General features: G+C 54.7%; 1 protein-coding gene across 1 annotated transcript in view; it reads left to right on the top strand.

The window, feature by feature from the left end:
- The window catches only part of LRP1 (LDL receptor related protein 1), an 80,172-nt gene that overhangs the window by 9,381 nt on the left and 57,754 nt on the right, over positions 1-13,037 (top strand). Inside the window, exons 3-6 of the mRNA XM_024736604.1 lie at positions 2,110-2,247; positions 4,315-4,434; positions 5,956-6,084; positions 6,205-6,468. Coding sequence (XP_024592372.1) covers positions 2,110-2,247; positions 4,315-4,434; positions 5,956-6,084; positions 6,205-6,468 — 651 coding nt within the window. The remainder of the gene's footprint in view (positions 1-2,109; positions 2,248-4,314; positions 4,435-5,955; positions 6,085-6,204; positions 6,469-13,037) is intronic.

The raw sequence follows: 13,037 nt of genomic DNA, 5'->3' as shown, positions 1-13,037 counted from the left end.
CGCCCTCCCCCGCCCTCCCTGCCCTCCGTAAGTGGTGTAATCAGAGGCAGCTGTTTAAAAATGGGAGAAAGGTCCCCACCCAGGCTTTACCCTGCCAGTGAGGGGGAGTGGAGGGCTTTCTGGCGGGACCCTAGAGTCCTGGGCAGCTGGCAGGGTCTCTCCTCTGCGGGGCTAATCTGGGCTGGGGTCTAGGGGATCCTGCGTTCCTAGGTCTGTCTCCGTTCTCTCTCCGGCTTTATCCTGTCCCAGCCCCATCTCCACACCCTCACCCATAATTATTAGGGGTAATTTTAGGGCCAGAAAGGGAGCGACCAGTTCTGTCTGCCTCACCCTCATACCCTGCCCTGGAGGTGTGGGAGCCAGGGATATTCTGCAAGTGTTTGTATGGGGGGGTGGCTCAGCCTGGAGCATCTTCTTGTCTGATGCCATCTTTATGCCCCACATTTCTGACCCCAGTGCTTGGCGTTAGGGATAAAGAAAGCCACGCGGAAGGTCCAGATCTGGCTCTTTTTATCCTCCTCCCTTTAATTTGATGTAAACCCCACCTTATACACATCCCCACACTGTCCCCACTCATGCACAGTCCTGGACCCATCACACCCACGCTCAGTCCCTCCCGGGCACTGACTCACTCCCCTGCACCCTCCCCGACACACACGGACAGAGGCAAATGCTGGCACAGACATGCTCTCACAGCAACGCAGAGTCAACACTCGGAAATGGGGATGCAGAGACACAGCCTGCACTCAGACAGATGCTCCCAGACACGCACACACAAACCCAGACTCACTCCCAAAAGGACATGGAAATGCACATACCAAGGCCAGAAGCACCAGCACATGTGGCTTGTGGGATGTTAGTTCCCTGACCAGGGATTGAATCCAGGGCCATGGATTCACCCTCACTCCACACCACTCTGCTCCACGGTACACACCTCCCTCACCTGTGCATGTGGACTCCTACCAGGCACAGGCGGACAGGTGCACTCATATACAGACACTCTCTCACACCCTGTCCAGGCTTGGGAGCCAATGGGCAGTGGTCTGTCTACCAGCCCACCGGTTTAGCCAGCGTCCTAGGTCACCTGGCCTCCTTAGAATCCCCTCAGGAGCTCTGCCCTGCCCTCCCCCCAGCCCATCTTCTTGGGTAACAAAGGAGGTACCAAGACATCATCAGTGGGCCACAGCCTTTGACCGTTTCCAAAGCCTTGCATCAGGCAAGCTGCTCTGGGGCTGGGGGTCTGTAACAGTGCATCCAACAGAAATATAATGCAAGCCATGTACACAATTTCGAAATTTTCTAGTTGCCCCATTCAAAAAGGTAAAAATAATCAGGTGAAATGAATTTCAACTTTATTTTACCCAATGTATCCAAACTATTATCATTTCAGTATATTATTTGTTTAAAAGTATTAATGAGATCTTTTGCATTCTTTTTTGTGGCTGTGGTATTAAGTCTTCAGAAGCCAATGTGCATTTTATTTTATTTATTCATTTATTTGTTTGTTTGTTTTCAGCCATGCCATGTGGCTTGCGGGATGTTAGTTCCCCGACCAGGGATTGAATCCAGGGCCATGGTAGTGAAAGCACCAAGTCCTAACCACTGGACCACCAGGGAACTCCCATTGTTTTTTGTTTGTTTTTTGCCAGCGTGCATTTTATACTTACAGTTGGAACTCGTCACATTTCAAATGCTCAGTAGCCACGTATGATGCTGCATATTGGGAAGTGCAGTTCTAGAAGACTTGGTCCAGCTCTCAGCCCCAGGCTCTGTGACCTGGGGAGCTATAGGAAGGAGGTGTACTTTGTCTCCTGAGTGTAGAATGCGAGGCATTGGGGTCCACAGCGTGGGGCATTTGGGGAGTGGACTCTCTGCTAAAACCTAGTTCTCCCCTCCACCTGGCGGCTCCCAGGTGTGTAGCTGGTGTTGGGAATGGCATAGGAGAGCTCGAGGTTGAAGAGTCTATCCAGGCCCTAGGCCTCCTGAGATCTAAAAAGTGCAGGTGCCTGTAACCCCAGTCTCAGTTCCCCACCCCCTCCCCCAGTGAACAACTAGGCAGACAGCCTCTGTAGCCAGTGCGGTCATGCTGGCCTTTCCATCTGCCCCCAGGTCCACAGAGTAAGACCCAGCGATGTCAGCCGAACGAGCACAATTGCCTGGGCACCGAGCTGTGTATTCTCATGTCCCGCCTCTGCAACGGGGTCCAGGACTGCACAGATGGGTCGGACGAGGGGCCCCACTGCCGAGGTAAGGGCTCTTCCACCTCTCCTGTCCCAGGTGGATGCAGTGAGTTCTCAGGTGGGCACCTGACAGGTTTGGAGGCCCGCCATCCAAGGACTGTCCTCGCACCTTTGTGGGGGATGAGGCCTTGTCCTGCTCCCCTGCGCCCCGGGCACTTCTCTGTGTGTGCTTGGACATGTCACTACCCCTCTCCAGTCCCCAGTTTCCCACCTGTGAAATGAGAGCTTTATACTAGATCAGCGTTTTTGTACTTTTTATTTTTGTAAATAGAGGGGTCTTTTCTTCAAATCGTTTCTTACATGAGTATGAACAGAGAAGAGCAGATGCTGTGATTGAAGCTGGGGTCGGGGGGTTCTGGAGTTTTGTCCCCCTGCCTCCACTTCCAGGGCCCCAAAGGCGTCCCCCAGGAAGTGCAGATCTTTGAGGCTCTGTGAAGTTGCTTGATAGGAAAGTCACCCAGGCTGAACAGGGAACTATGATAGGTCAGACTTCCTTCCCACCTGCAGCTCAGGTCACCAGCTCTGCAGTTCTCCCCCTGGAGGCCCCCATGACCCAGGGAGAGTCTGGATCCCACGTGAGCAATGGGAGAGATTCTTTGGGGGCAGGGGGGACAGGCAGGGCCTCAGGCTTGTGAGTCAGGGAATGGGGACTTCTCCTACTGCCCTCAAGGTCTGGGCCTGGAGCAGAAGCCTGGCTTTGTGAGTCCCTGGGCAAGCCCCTGGGTGTGGGGCAATCTTCCCTGGGGGGTGGGGACCGTGTCCTGTGCCTGTAACGCGTGTCAGAAAACATCTGCCTGTGGGAAGAGACACATCTGGATCCTGTTCATTGAGGGCAGGGAGTGTGGAGCAAGGGAGTTTGTGGAAGATTTTTATCCTTTCCTTTGGTTGATTCTGCATGTTTTTCTCTGAAGCTCCTGGAATGGGATGCAGAGTGTGGGCCTAGGGGCTGACTTCAATTACCACGCACGTCCCATCTTATCGGATGGCGTGTGTTCAAGTTTGCTTGATTTTGTATACCTGGTCAGTATCAAAAACAACCAAGAACCTCGAAAACCTAGGGTTTGGACTTCCTTCTCTGATATTACAGAAGTTGGACCTCATCATCCTCCCACCCCATATCCAGAAGACAAACTCTTTTCCAGATTTTCTGGAACAAACACTATTTCCCCCCTGTGTTGGGGGGAGGCTGAACAGGGCAGCACCCTCGGGCTCTCGGGCATAGATGGGGAGGAGAAGGAAGAACCGGGGCCCGGCTCCCGATCCTAGCTCCTCCTGGCAGGCTTAGTGCCTCTAAACGTCTTAGCATCTCAGGCAGTGCTCTCTCCTAGGTGGGAGGGGGGGAGCAGGGGTGTGAGGCAGCTGGACAAAGGGGTCTTTGTGCAGGCCGCCTGGCCTCATGCAAGACCATTAATTGGGTCGCTGGTCTGGGGGGGCAGCTGCTCTCCCACCTCTTCCCCCTCCTGTCTCATTCCCTTCTGTCTCCCCTGTGGAAGTGGGTCAGTGGCAGGAGGAAGATTAGAGAAGGATCCCAGGGGAGCCAGTTTTGCTCCTCCTCCTATCCTCTACCTGGACCTTGGGCCTTCTCTCTGAGGCCTCTAGGACTCAAGGGATGGGTTGCAGGGGTGCTTCTAGACAAGAGCTAGGGTGCTGCACAGAAAGACTCAATTCCATGCCAGCTCTTCACCCTCAGCCCCAAAGCCAACATTGCAGTCCTCGGGCAGTGCAGGCAAGAGGTATGTGAAGGGGATGAGAATCACTGTCCCCACTTCCTGTTGACCCCAACAAACTACCAGAACCCCTCTCCATGGGGACAGAGGGAGTTCAGAGCAGCCAGAGTAGGGAGATGTGGGTTCTAAATCATAATGGGCTGTGTGACCTTGGACCTGTCTTATACCCACCCTTGGTCTCGGTTTCCTCACTGACACTATATTTTTAGGGTCGATGCTTCGTAAGCCCCTTCATCTCTGACACTGCAGGCAGCAGAAGTGGTTTCTGAAGGGTTGGGGGAAGGTTGCAGTCTGGGTACAGCTGCCAGGTCTGGAGTCCTGAGTATGTGTCACCTGCTCCCACACAGAGCAGCGAGGACAGTGTTCTCATCTGGGTTGCCAGCACCACTGTGTCCCTACACTCAACGGGCCCACCTGCTACTGCAACAACAGCTTTCAACTTCAGGCAGACGGCAAGACCTGCAAAGGTAAGTGTGCCCACCGCGTGTGCTGGAGGTGAGGGGTAGTGGGCCGGGCTGGGGAGGAGAAAGCAGATGGAAGGCGCAAGACAGGAGGCGGGGCTACAGGCTTTACAGCCTCAGGGCATGACTGTGGGCCCTAACTACTTGCTTCCACCAGACTTCTTTTTTTTTGCAGTACGCGGGCCTCTCACTGTTGTGGCCTCTCCCGTTGCGGAGCACAGGCTCCGGACGCACAGGCTCAGCGGCCATGGCTCACGGGCCCAGCCGCTCCGCGGCATGTGGGATCTTCCCGGACCGGGGCACGAACCCGCGTCCCCTGCATCGGCAGGCGAACTCTCAACCACTGCGCCACCAGGGAAGCCCTCCACCAGACTTCTTAAAAGTCGTCTTAAAAATTATATGAGTCAGGGACTTCCCTGATGGTCCAGTGGTTAAGGCTCCACGCTTCCAGTACAGGGGGCGTGCACTCGATCCCTGGTCAGGGAGCTGAGATCCCACATGCTGTGCTGTGCAGCCAAAAAAAAAAAATTATATAGGTCATATGTGAGTTTTCTTGTAAAAAAAAAAATTAAAGCATTATAGATAAAACCAAAGTCCCCTTTGACAAATCCTCTTCAGTTCTGGTCCCTTCCCCATCTCTCTGGAGGTCAACTCTGTTACCAGTTTGCTACTTCTCTGACCAGGCCTTTTTCTGTCCATGTATACATGTACTCATGGAGAATCTAATTGAAAGTACTGTTTATGTGCATGTGATTTTTTTTTTACATAAATATCATACTGTACATATGCTTTTTTCAATTTTTTCACCCAGTATGTTCTAGAGATTTTTCCATGTTAATACGCAGAGATCTACCTCATTCTTTTAAAAACCACTGTGATGTATGACTGTTACCACCGTTTGCTTGGCCATCTCCCTTTTGATGCGTAAGATGTTCCCAGTTTCTTCTGTTACACACAATGCAAACTTTTCTGTTTTAAATTTACCTCCCTGGGGTCGTTGCACAAATGCCACCTTCTCAGTGAGGCCATCCCTGCCTCCCTAAAATCCCACCCCCAGCACCTGCATTCTCTGTCCGCTTTCTCTGCTTAATATTTTTCCATAGCACCAGCCACTTTCCATTGCACTAGTTCCTCTAACATGCCATTTACCTTTTTGTCTTATTATCGTAGGAACAGTATTTCATTTACTATTGGAATTTAAGTTTTATGAGGGCAGCAATTTGAATCTGTTTTATTCACTGATGTATCCCCTGAGCCTAGAACAGTACCTGGCACATAGTAGGTACTCAAGAAATCTTTTCTGAGCGAATGGATAATATGCATGTGCGTGGATATTTCTGCAGGGTAGATTCCAAGTCTGGATTCTCTAGGTGATAAAGTTTCCACATTTCTTATTGTAATAGATTCTGCCAAACTGTCCTCCGAAGTAGCCGTAGGCTTGGACACATCCCTGGTGGTGTCTGAGGGCACTCCCTTCCCTGCCCTCGGCACACTGGAAGTGACGGCGCTCTCTCCTTTTCCCGGCAGACTTTGACGAGTGCTCGGTTTATGGCACCTGCAGCCAGCTGTGCACCAACACAGATGGTTCCTTCACGTGCGGCTGCGTGGAAGGGTACCTGCTGCAGCCAGACAACCGCTCCTGCAAGGCCAAGAACGGTAGGTGGGGTCACCTGTGGCCGTACAGCTAGGCGCCCTCAGTGTTGTTCCCTGATGGGGAGTGGCCAGAGAGGTCTCAGGGCCACTTGCTGCATTGACCCTTCTCTCCTCCACCTACAGAGCCGGTAGACCGACCCCCTGTGCTGCTGATTGCCAACTCACAGAACATCCTGGCTACATACCTGAGTGGGGCCCAGGTCTCTACCATCACACCCACTAGCACACGGCAGACCACAGCCATGGACTTCAGCTACGCCAACGAGACGGTGTGCTGGGTGCACGTTGGGGACAGTGCTGCCCAGACACAGCTCAAGTGTGCCCGCATGCCGGGCCTGAAGGGCTTCGTGGATGAGCACACCATCAACATCTCCCTCAGCCTGCACCGTGAGTCACCTGTTCCAGCTTGGAGGGCAGGGGAGATGGGCAAGACAGAGCCTGTCTGGGACAGAGTCAGAGGGGTATTCGGGATGACCCCTGTCTGGGGCAGGAGCCTAAACAAAAGCCGCTGACGGAGGCTGAGGCAGGGGGTTTCACATGATGACACTTGTTTGGAGCCGGGGCAGAGTTATGGCTGTGCTTCCTCCCCTCTCTCTGAGCTGACTCTCTGATGGCTCCTGCATTTCTGGCTCAGGGCAGAGAAGGGCCTCCCAGAAGAAGTGCTCGATGGGGGCAATAACTGGTCAACCTCCAGAGACCAGGGACTGTCCCTTTTCAGAGAGAGGAGTGTTGATTAGTCCACAGAGGGGCTTTCCCACACAGCGAGAGCCAGAGCAAGGGAAAGAAGAGGCCTGGAACCAGAGGAGCCTGGCTAAGTTGTAGCTGAGGGCAGAGGAGCCGCGGCCAGGCTGGGTCCAATCTCCTCTTCCATTATTTCTCTTGGGGACATCTCCAGAACGGACTCCCTGCTGCAGCATGGCTGTAGGGGTCCTGAGGCTGTTTCTAAGGGGCTTTGTGGCAGGAATGAGCCCAGAGGAGGAGCCGTGAGCGCTGGGGCCACGTGAGCGTTCTCAGATATCCTGGATGTCCCCCTTTGGGGCTCCTTCCCAGGCCATACTTTGCTGTCTCAGAGGTGGCAGATGGGCAGTCACTGGGGATGGGGCCCGGGCATAGATCCACTGCCTGGAGCCGTCCTGCTCATCTCAGATGCTGCTACATAAACAAACAAAACATCTGGCATCATCACATTTCCAGGAAATGCACCACAGGGCTGAGGGGGGAGGTCTGGCCTATGGTTGATCTCACCCGCAGGAGAGAGGGTAACTTGATCTGTGACCTTGAGTAAACCAGAACTCCCTGTCTCTGCTTTGATTTCCTAATCTGCATAATGGGTTTGAGCCTGTCTGGCGAGATCAGATAAATTGCAGAGAAAGCCAGAAGTAACTAGAGGCCAGTGCACACAAGGGTTAGGATGGTAAACCTGGGTCCTGTCTAGAAGATCTTGAAGTTCCTTCTCTGGGTCCCCATGTGATGATCCCCACAGAAGACCAAAATCCCAGGAGGACACAGGGGCTTAGTTTTTGAGGGAGCAGGGGTTCCTCCAAGAGCCCTCGCCCTCTTGCAGCCCCATTGTGTGGTCCACACCTCAGCTGCAGCCCTTCCACAGCATCCCAATAGCTGTTGGTGACCAAGGCTCACCTGTGATAGACCTGTCCTCCTTGGAGTGCTGGGCTGGGGGCTGCTACGCCTGGTCGGCTGAGCTCTTGAGGGGTGGGCAGTCGTGGTAGGTAGGGTAGTATTAGGGTGAGACCCCATGAGACAGCTGCCCTCTCCCTGTTCCTTGTTGACGGTCCCACCCAACAGGCTGTCTGGGCAAACAGCTCCAGCAGTTCCCTCCCTGGCCCTGCCTCAGGGCGGCCAATGGGCTGATGAGCTTGTGGATAGGTGGCTGGCAGGGGTGCCCTGATGGGAACATTTTTTGTTCTGGCCTGGACCCTCTCCTGCCTTTCTCCCCAGGAGAAGCAGGAAATAACCTCAGGTGGGTGCCCCTCCTTTGGCAAACAGAGCCTTGCCTTCAAAGTCTGCTAGATTCGTTGGGCCCTTCTGGGGCAGAGTCCAGGAGGCCAGAAGAGACCGGAAGGTTCTGGGGAGAAATGCTGCTGGGGCAAATGAATGGGTTCCTCTTGCCCCAGCCTCTGTCCCTTCCTCCTGCCCTACCCCCACCCCATGCCCCATGCCGCCTGAATGTCTGGCTGTCACCCTGAGGATGGTTGTTTTGCTCTCATCCCACAAACTAATTATGGGCCCTGAGCTGAGGATGTCGGAAGTGTCTCTCCCCAGCACCCTCCCCCCGCCCCCAGTTCATCCCTCTGAGAAGCCCGCCTGCTGGTGTGGGAAGAAGGGGGAGCCTGCCCTGGAGAAAACTCTGGAAACAGAAATAGAATAGAAAGAAGGAAGGAGGCCAGGAAGTGAGCCTGTTTCACATGGGTCCTTGGGCGTTTGTGAGCCAGGCCTGCTCTGACTCCTGAGCCCTTGGAGGGCCCCTCCCAGGCCCCACAGTGGTTGGTGCGGCTTCATGACTGGCTCCGTGGAATAGGCTTAGGGCCGAAGTCCAGCCTTTTCCTGTCTGAGCCCAGCTCCTTCCCCCAGTTTCTACTCAAGAGTGGGGAGAGACCTACTGACCGCATCCTCACTCGTTCTGACAGGTGTATGTGCATGTGCGTGCGTGCGTGCCTGCGTGTGTGTGTGTGTGTGTGTGTGTGTGTGTGTGTGTGTGTTTTCATCCCTTAACAGGCTGGGCTGCCAGCGCTTCCTCCCCCAGCCTGTGTCTTGCATTGGCCTGGGTTGGGGGGTGGGTCTTAGAAATCAGTCCTCATCTCTTCTCCTCCCTCCTGGGATGTAATTCCACGGTCCATCCTCCCCTCTGCCGCTGCCCCAGCAGGACGGGGATGTCTCTGAGGACTCTGATCCCATGACTAGAGAACATGATGGGGTGAGCCAGGAGACCCTCAGGGAAGACCGTGTCCCACCCCTCAGGGTTTACTACTGCCTTTCCCAAAGCCGGAGTGCCTTGATTTTTAGGTCGTGTATGGATGTGCGTTTTTTATTGTTATAGTCATGTTTTTATGTAATGCCCGTTAGAAACTCCTACAACCGGCACATCAAACCTACGGCTTCATAGATTGTTCAGGATGCAGCAAAATAAGAAAAGTGAGTTGATGTAAAGAAACGGCAGAGCAGGCTGTGCATAAACATGGGAAGCATTTTGAAAGTGACAGACAAAAGACTGAAGTTCTGGAAACCGAGGCCCAGAGGGATCGACAGGCCTGGCCTGCCCACCCTACCCCCCACTTCTGACCACCCTCTCAAGGAACCTCAGGCCCTGTCCAGCCCCCTGCAGGGCCGCCCCTGGGCAGGGCTGGGGGTCAAGTCTGCTTGACCCCCAGCCCAGCCCGGCCCTGCATTGTCTAGGCTTCACTCCTCTGACCTGTCCTCCCTGAGCTTTGAGGATGTTTCTGCTGTAGAAAGAAAGAGCACAGACTGCAGGAGCGGGGCCCTGGGAAGATGTGTGTGTGTGGTGAGGGGAGGTTCTGAGGTTGCAGATAGAGGCCTTGAAGGACATAAGGTTTGCTGAAGTCACTTCATTCGGGGCTGTGTATGAGGGAATGCTCTGGAGGGGCCCTTGGGGGTCCTAGGGTTTCTTCTCTGTACCATGCTGCATGGGGAAGGAGGAGATTGGAGGGGAGGCCCAGAAAAGTCCTCCTAGGCTGCAGGCTGCAAGGTTGCGAAATGGGTCCCCAAGTCCAGCTGGCCAGCTTCACTTTTCCCTCCCTCTCGTGTGTGTGTGTGTGTGTGTGTGTGTGTGTGTGCGCGTGTGTTTAAAATCACAACAGGAAATAGGGCAGTGATTTGTCTAGAGAAGGAGCACAGAAAGAGAGAATATCTCCTCTGAGTCTGATGAACTGGCTTTCCTGCTGGAAGGGGAGCCATGCCCCCACTGAGCTGGGCACCCAAGGCCCTCTCAGCCCCCACCCCAGCCTACAGAACACTTCCAGGGTCACAGATGAAAACTGGCCACCTGCTTCTTTGGCCTTTCCACCCATTGGGTGTCAGAATATTGGGGGGCTCTCGCCAGCCTGCTCTTGGCCTTGGGCCCCCCGCATCCTGGTGCTTTTGCTTCCCATTCCCATTCCAAGTTTCCTAATCATTTAATGGCCCTTCTCTCCTCTTCCTGGCCAGGCCAGCCCTGTGTCTCCCGGCACAGCTCCAGCCCAGTCCTCTCCTCCCCCGCTGTCTCCTTGAAGTTGCCTCTCCACCCAGCCTGCGCCCAACAACCCCCTCCCTGTTTTCAAGCCAAAGGAAGTAACTTAAGCAAGAGAGATGTGTTCTAGAGCCCAGCAAGAATTTCTCAATAGTGGGAAGACCCTTGTTCTGATTCTGAATCAGAGTTGCAGAGTCCACGCATCCCATCCCCGGGACCCAGGACTGAGAGCCTGTGTGGACCTGGGCCACTCAGGGGAGGGGAGCGGGGCTGGAAGTACAAGCGGGGCAGGAAGGGAGCCCAGGGACAGAGCTGACCCAGTGTGGCTGATCCCCGGACCTGCTGGTGGAACAAGAAGACCTGAAATCAGGACCCAGCACGAAACAGGAGTGTGAGCACATGCCATTTAGCAAAACTTCTGCCAGGCCTGCCCGGTGGTCTCCTCCCTACCTGCAAAGGCCCCGGGCTCCCGAGCATCTCCCCCAGCCCTTGGGTGAGATCCCAGAGTGGCTCTGGCAAGCAAGAACGTTGCGTGACAGACGTCTTGTCCCACTGTCTTAGGCATCCTCAGGCCAGAAAAGGAGGATCCTGGCAATAGAAGGGAAGGAAAAAATTAAGTCCCAGCTCTAGGACAACAGAGTGAGCACTCAGCATTCACCAAATATTTGTTGAATGAATCAGTACGTGTGTGTCAGGCGCTGGGGACAAAAATGAAAGACCTGCCCTGCCCTCACAATATTTGTAATCAGGTAAGCAGGCTGTGATAAAAGGGGCTTATGGAAGCCTGCAATACAGAAATTTTCCTTCTGGGGGCCTGAACTATCTTGAAGAATAAATAGTAGTTGTCAGCCCCAAACTGAAGGGCCTACCTTCAGTCAGGAGGCCACAGGGCTCTGGCTGGAGGGACAGATGGAAAAGGGAAGGAAGGATGGGGTTGAGGTGAGGGAGGATCCTGCAGTGGTATGAACAACAGCTCCCATTTGTGGAGCGTTTATCATGTGCCAGGCCCCGTGCTAAGTGCTGTTAATGCACCATCCCATCCCAGATCCGCAGACTGAGACTCAGAGACATCAAGTGACTTGCCCATAGTTCCACAGTTGGAAGGTGACAGAACTAGGCTTCACACCCAGGCTGTCAGTGTCTGGAGGCTGTCTGGGCCCAGGGCAGAGTGATGGGAGAGGCAGGGAAGTTTTCTGGAACAAGGGCAAGAACTCGGTGTCTTCACTGGGGATGTAGTTAAGGTGGAAATGGCATTTTCCTTCCTCGCCCAGGGACCTGGTACCCTATTCTGCAATCCTTGGGTGTATGGATGTGTTGGGGGATATTTCCTCAAGGCATAGAGACTCTCCTCCTTCCCCAGAATTATTTTAGGAAGAGTGACTAGGATCCTGCAGCTGAAGTTAGGGTCTTCTTGGCAATGGGCTGGGGCTGTTGTTTTTGGAAAAGCAGCCACCAGTTTAGGGAGACGCCTCTTGAATGACGTGAAGGAGGGCGACATCGAGGAGAGCTGGAGTGGTGGCGAGTGCCGAGCGCTGAGCATCAGCGTTGGGGCACAGGGAGGGCTCAGCAGTTACAAACACACAGCCCAGGTCTATTCTGGGGCCTGGAACTGAAAGTCCTTTGTGATATCACAGGCAGGCTGTGGTCTATCCTCTGTCTTATTTCCCTCCCAGCTTCCTGGCCTCCTTCTCTACCCTGGGATCCCTAACCCCTCAGCCTCCAGACCAGCCCCACACTCCTCCCATCACCACACAGCATCCCACCCCTTGGGTTTACAGGATTCTCCCGTCTTCAGGATCTCTGGGGCCTTTGGCCAGAGAGCCCTTGTGGAGGGTGCTGTGAGGTGGATCAGTCCCGAGAAGGCTGGGCCACGAGGGGCCAGCTGCCCTCTGGGTGTGTGGAGACAGAATGTCAGGTCCTGCAGGCCGAAGCCCAGGACTCCAGTTGCCCCCTCCACGCCCCGGGACAGGGGGCAGTGGCCCAGACACTGCCTGCGGGGAGCCCGGGAGGGAAGGTGCCCTCTCCCAATCTGAGCCCGTCTCACTACACTTGCAATGGGAAGATTGGCCAAGCGTGTGTGTGCGTGTGGGTGTGTGCATGCGTGTGAGTGTATGTGGTGGGGTGTGCAGAGGAGTCTGGACTTGAGAAGAGAGGAAGATAATGTGGTGGAGGGGTTGGATAACAAAGGAGTTTTGCTTGCAACTAATAGTCTCCAGCTGCAAAAATACCAAAGGGGAGCCCAGGCCGGGCTGGGGACTCCAGTTCTTGCCAACTCCTCACCGGCCTGCTGAGTGGGGCCCTGCCTGGCCTTTGGGAGGTGGAAGAGGAGACGAGCCAAGGGTAAACATCTGAGAGAAGGACGATCCCTCTGCCTTCCTTCCCAGGCCAGCAGGGAGGCTCGAAGGTCGGCCATCCTGAGGCTGCAGGGGAGGACGTGGAACTGCATCTGGGATGGGGGGGCATCAGATCCCTTCAGGTTTCTTCCTCCTCCCCTCTTGCCGAGGGAGGGTGGATCGGGGAGCAGGGGAAGGGTGTTGCCAGCCTTGGAGCTGGGCAGTGACTCGGAAGCCTCAGGAAGTTGGAGGGAAGGACACAGCTGCCCCAGCTGGTGCTGGGAAAACAGCTTTGAGTGATGAGGTTCGTCTACATGCCAGCATCCCCCAGACACCCACTGTGCCCACCAAGTAAAGGGCACACAGCCCTGTTTGCCTTTCACCCACCCTGCTGGGTGCCTGGGACTGGGGCAGGGTCCACC

This window comes from Neophocaena asiaeorientalis, unplaced genomic scaffold (genome assembly GCF_003031525.2).
Source record: "Neophocaena asiaeorientalis asiaeorientalis breed wild unplaced genomic scaffold, Neophocaena_asiaeorientalis_V1.1 scaffold134, whole genome shotgun sequence".
In the NCBI taxonomy this organism is placed as follows: domain Eukaryota; kingdom Metazoa; phylum Chordata; class Mammalia; order Artiodactyla; family Phocoenidae; genus Neophocaena; species Neophocaena asiaeorientalis.
The sequence above is the reverse complement of the archived record's forward strand: the minus strand, read 5'-3'. Positions and strand labels throughout refer to the sequence as shown.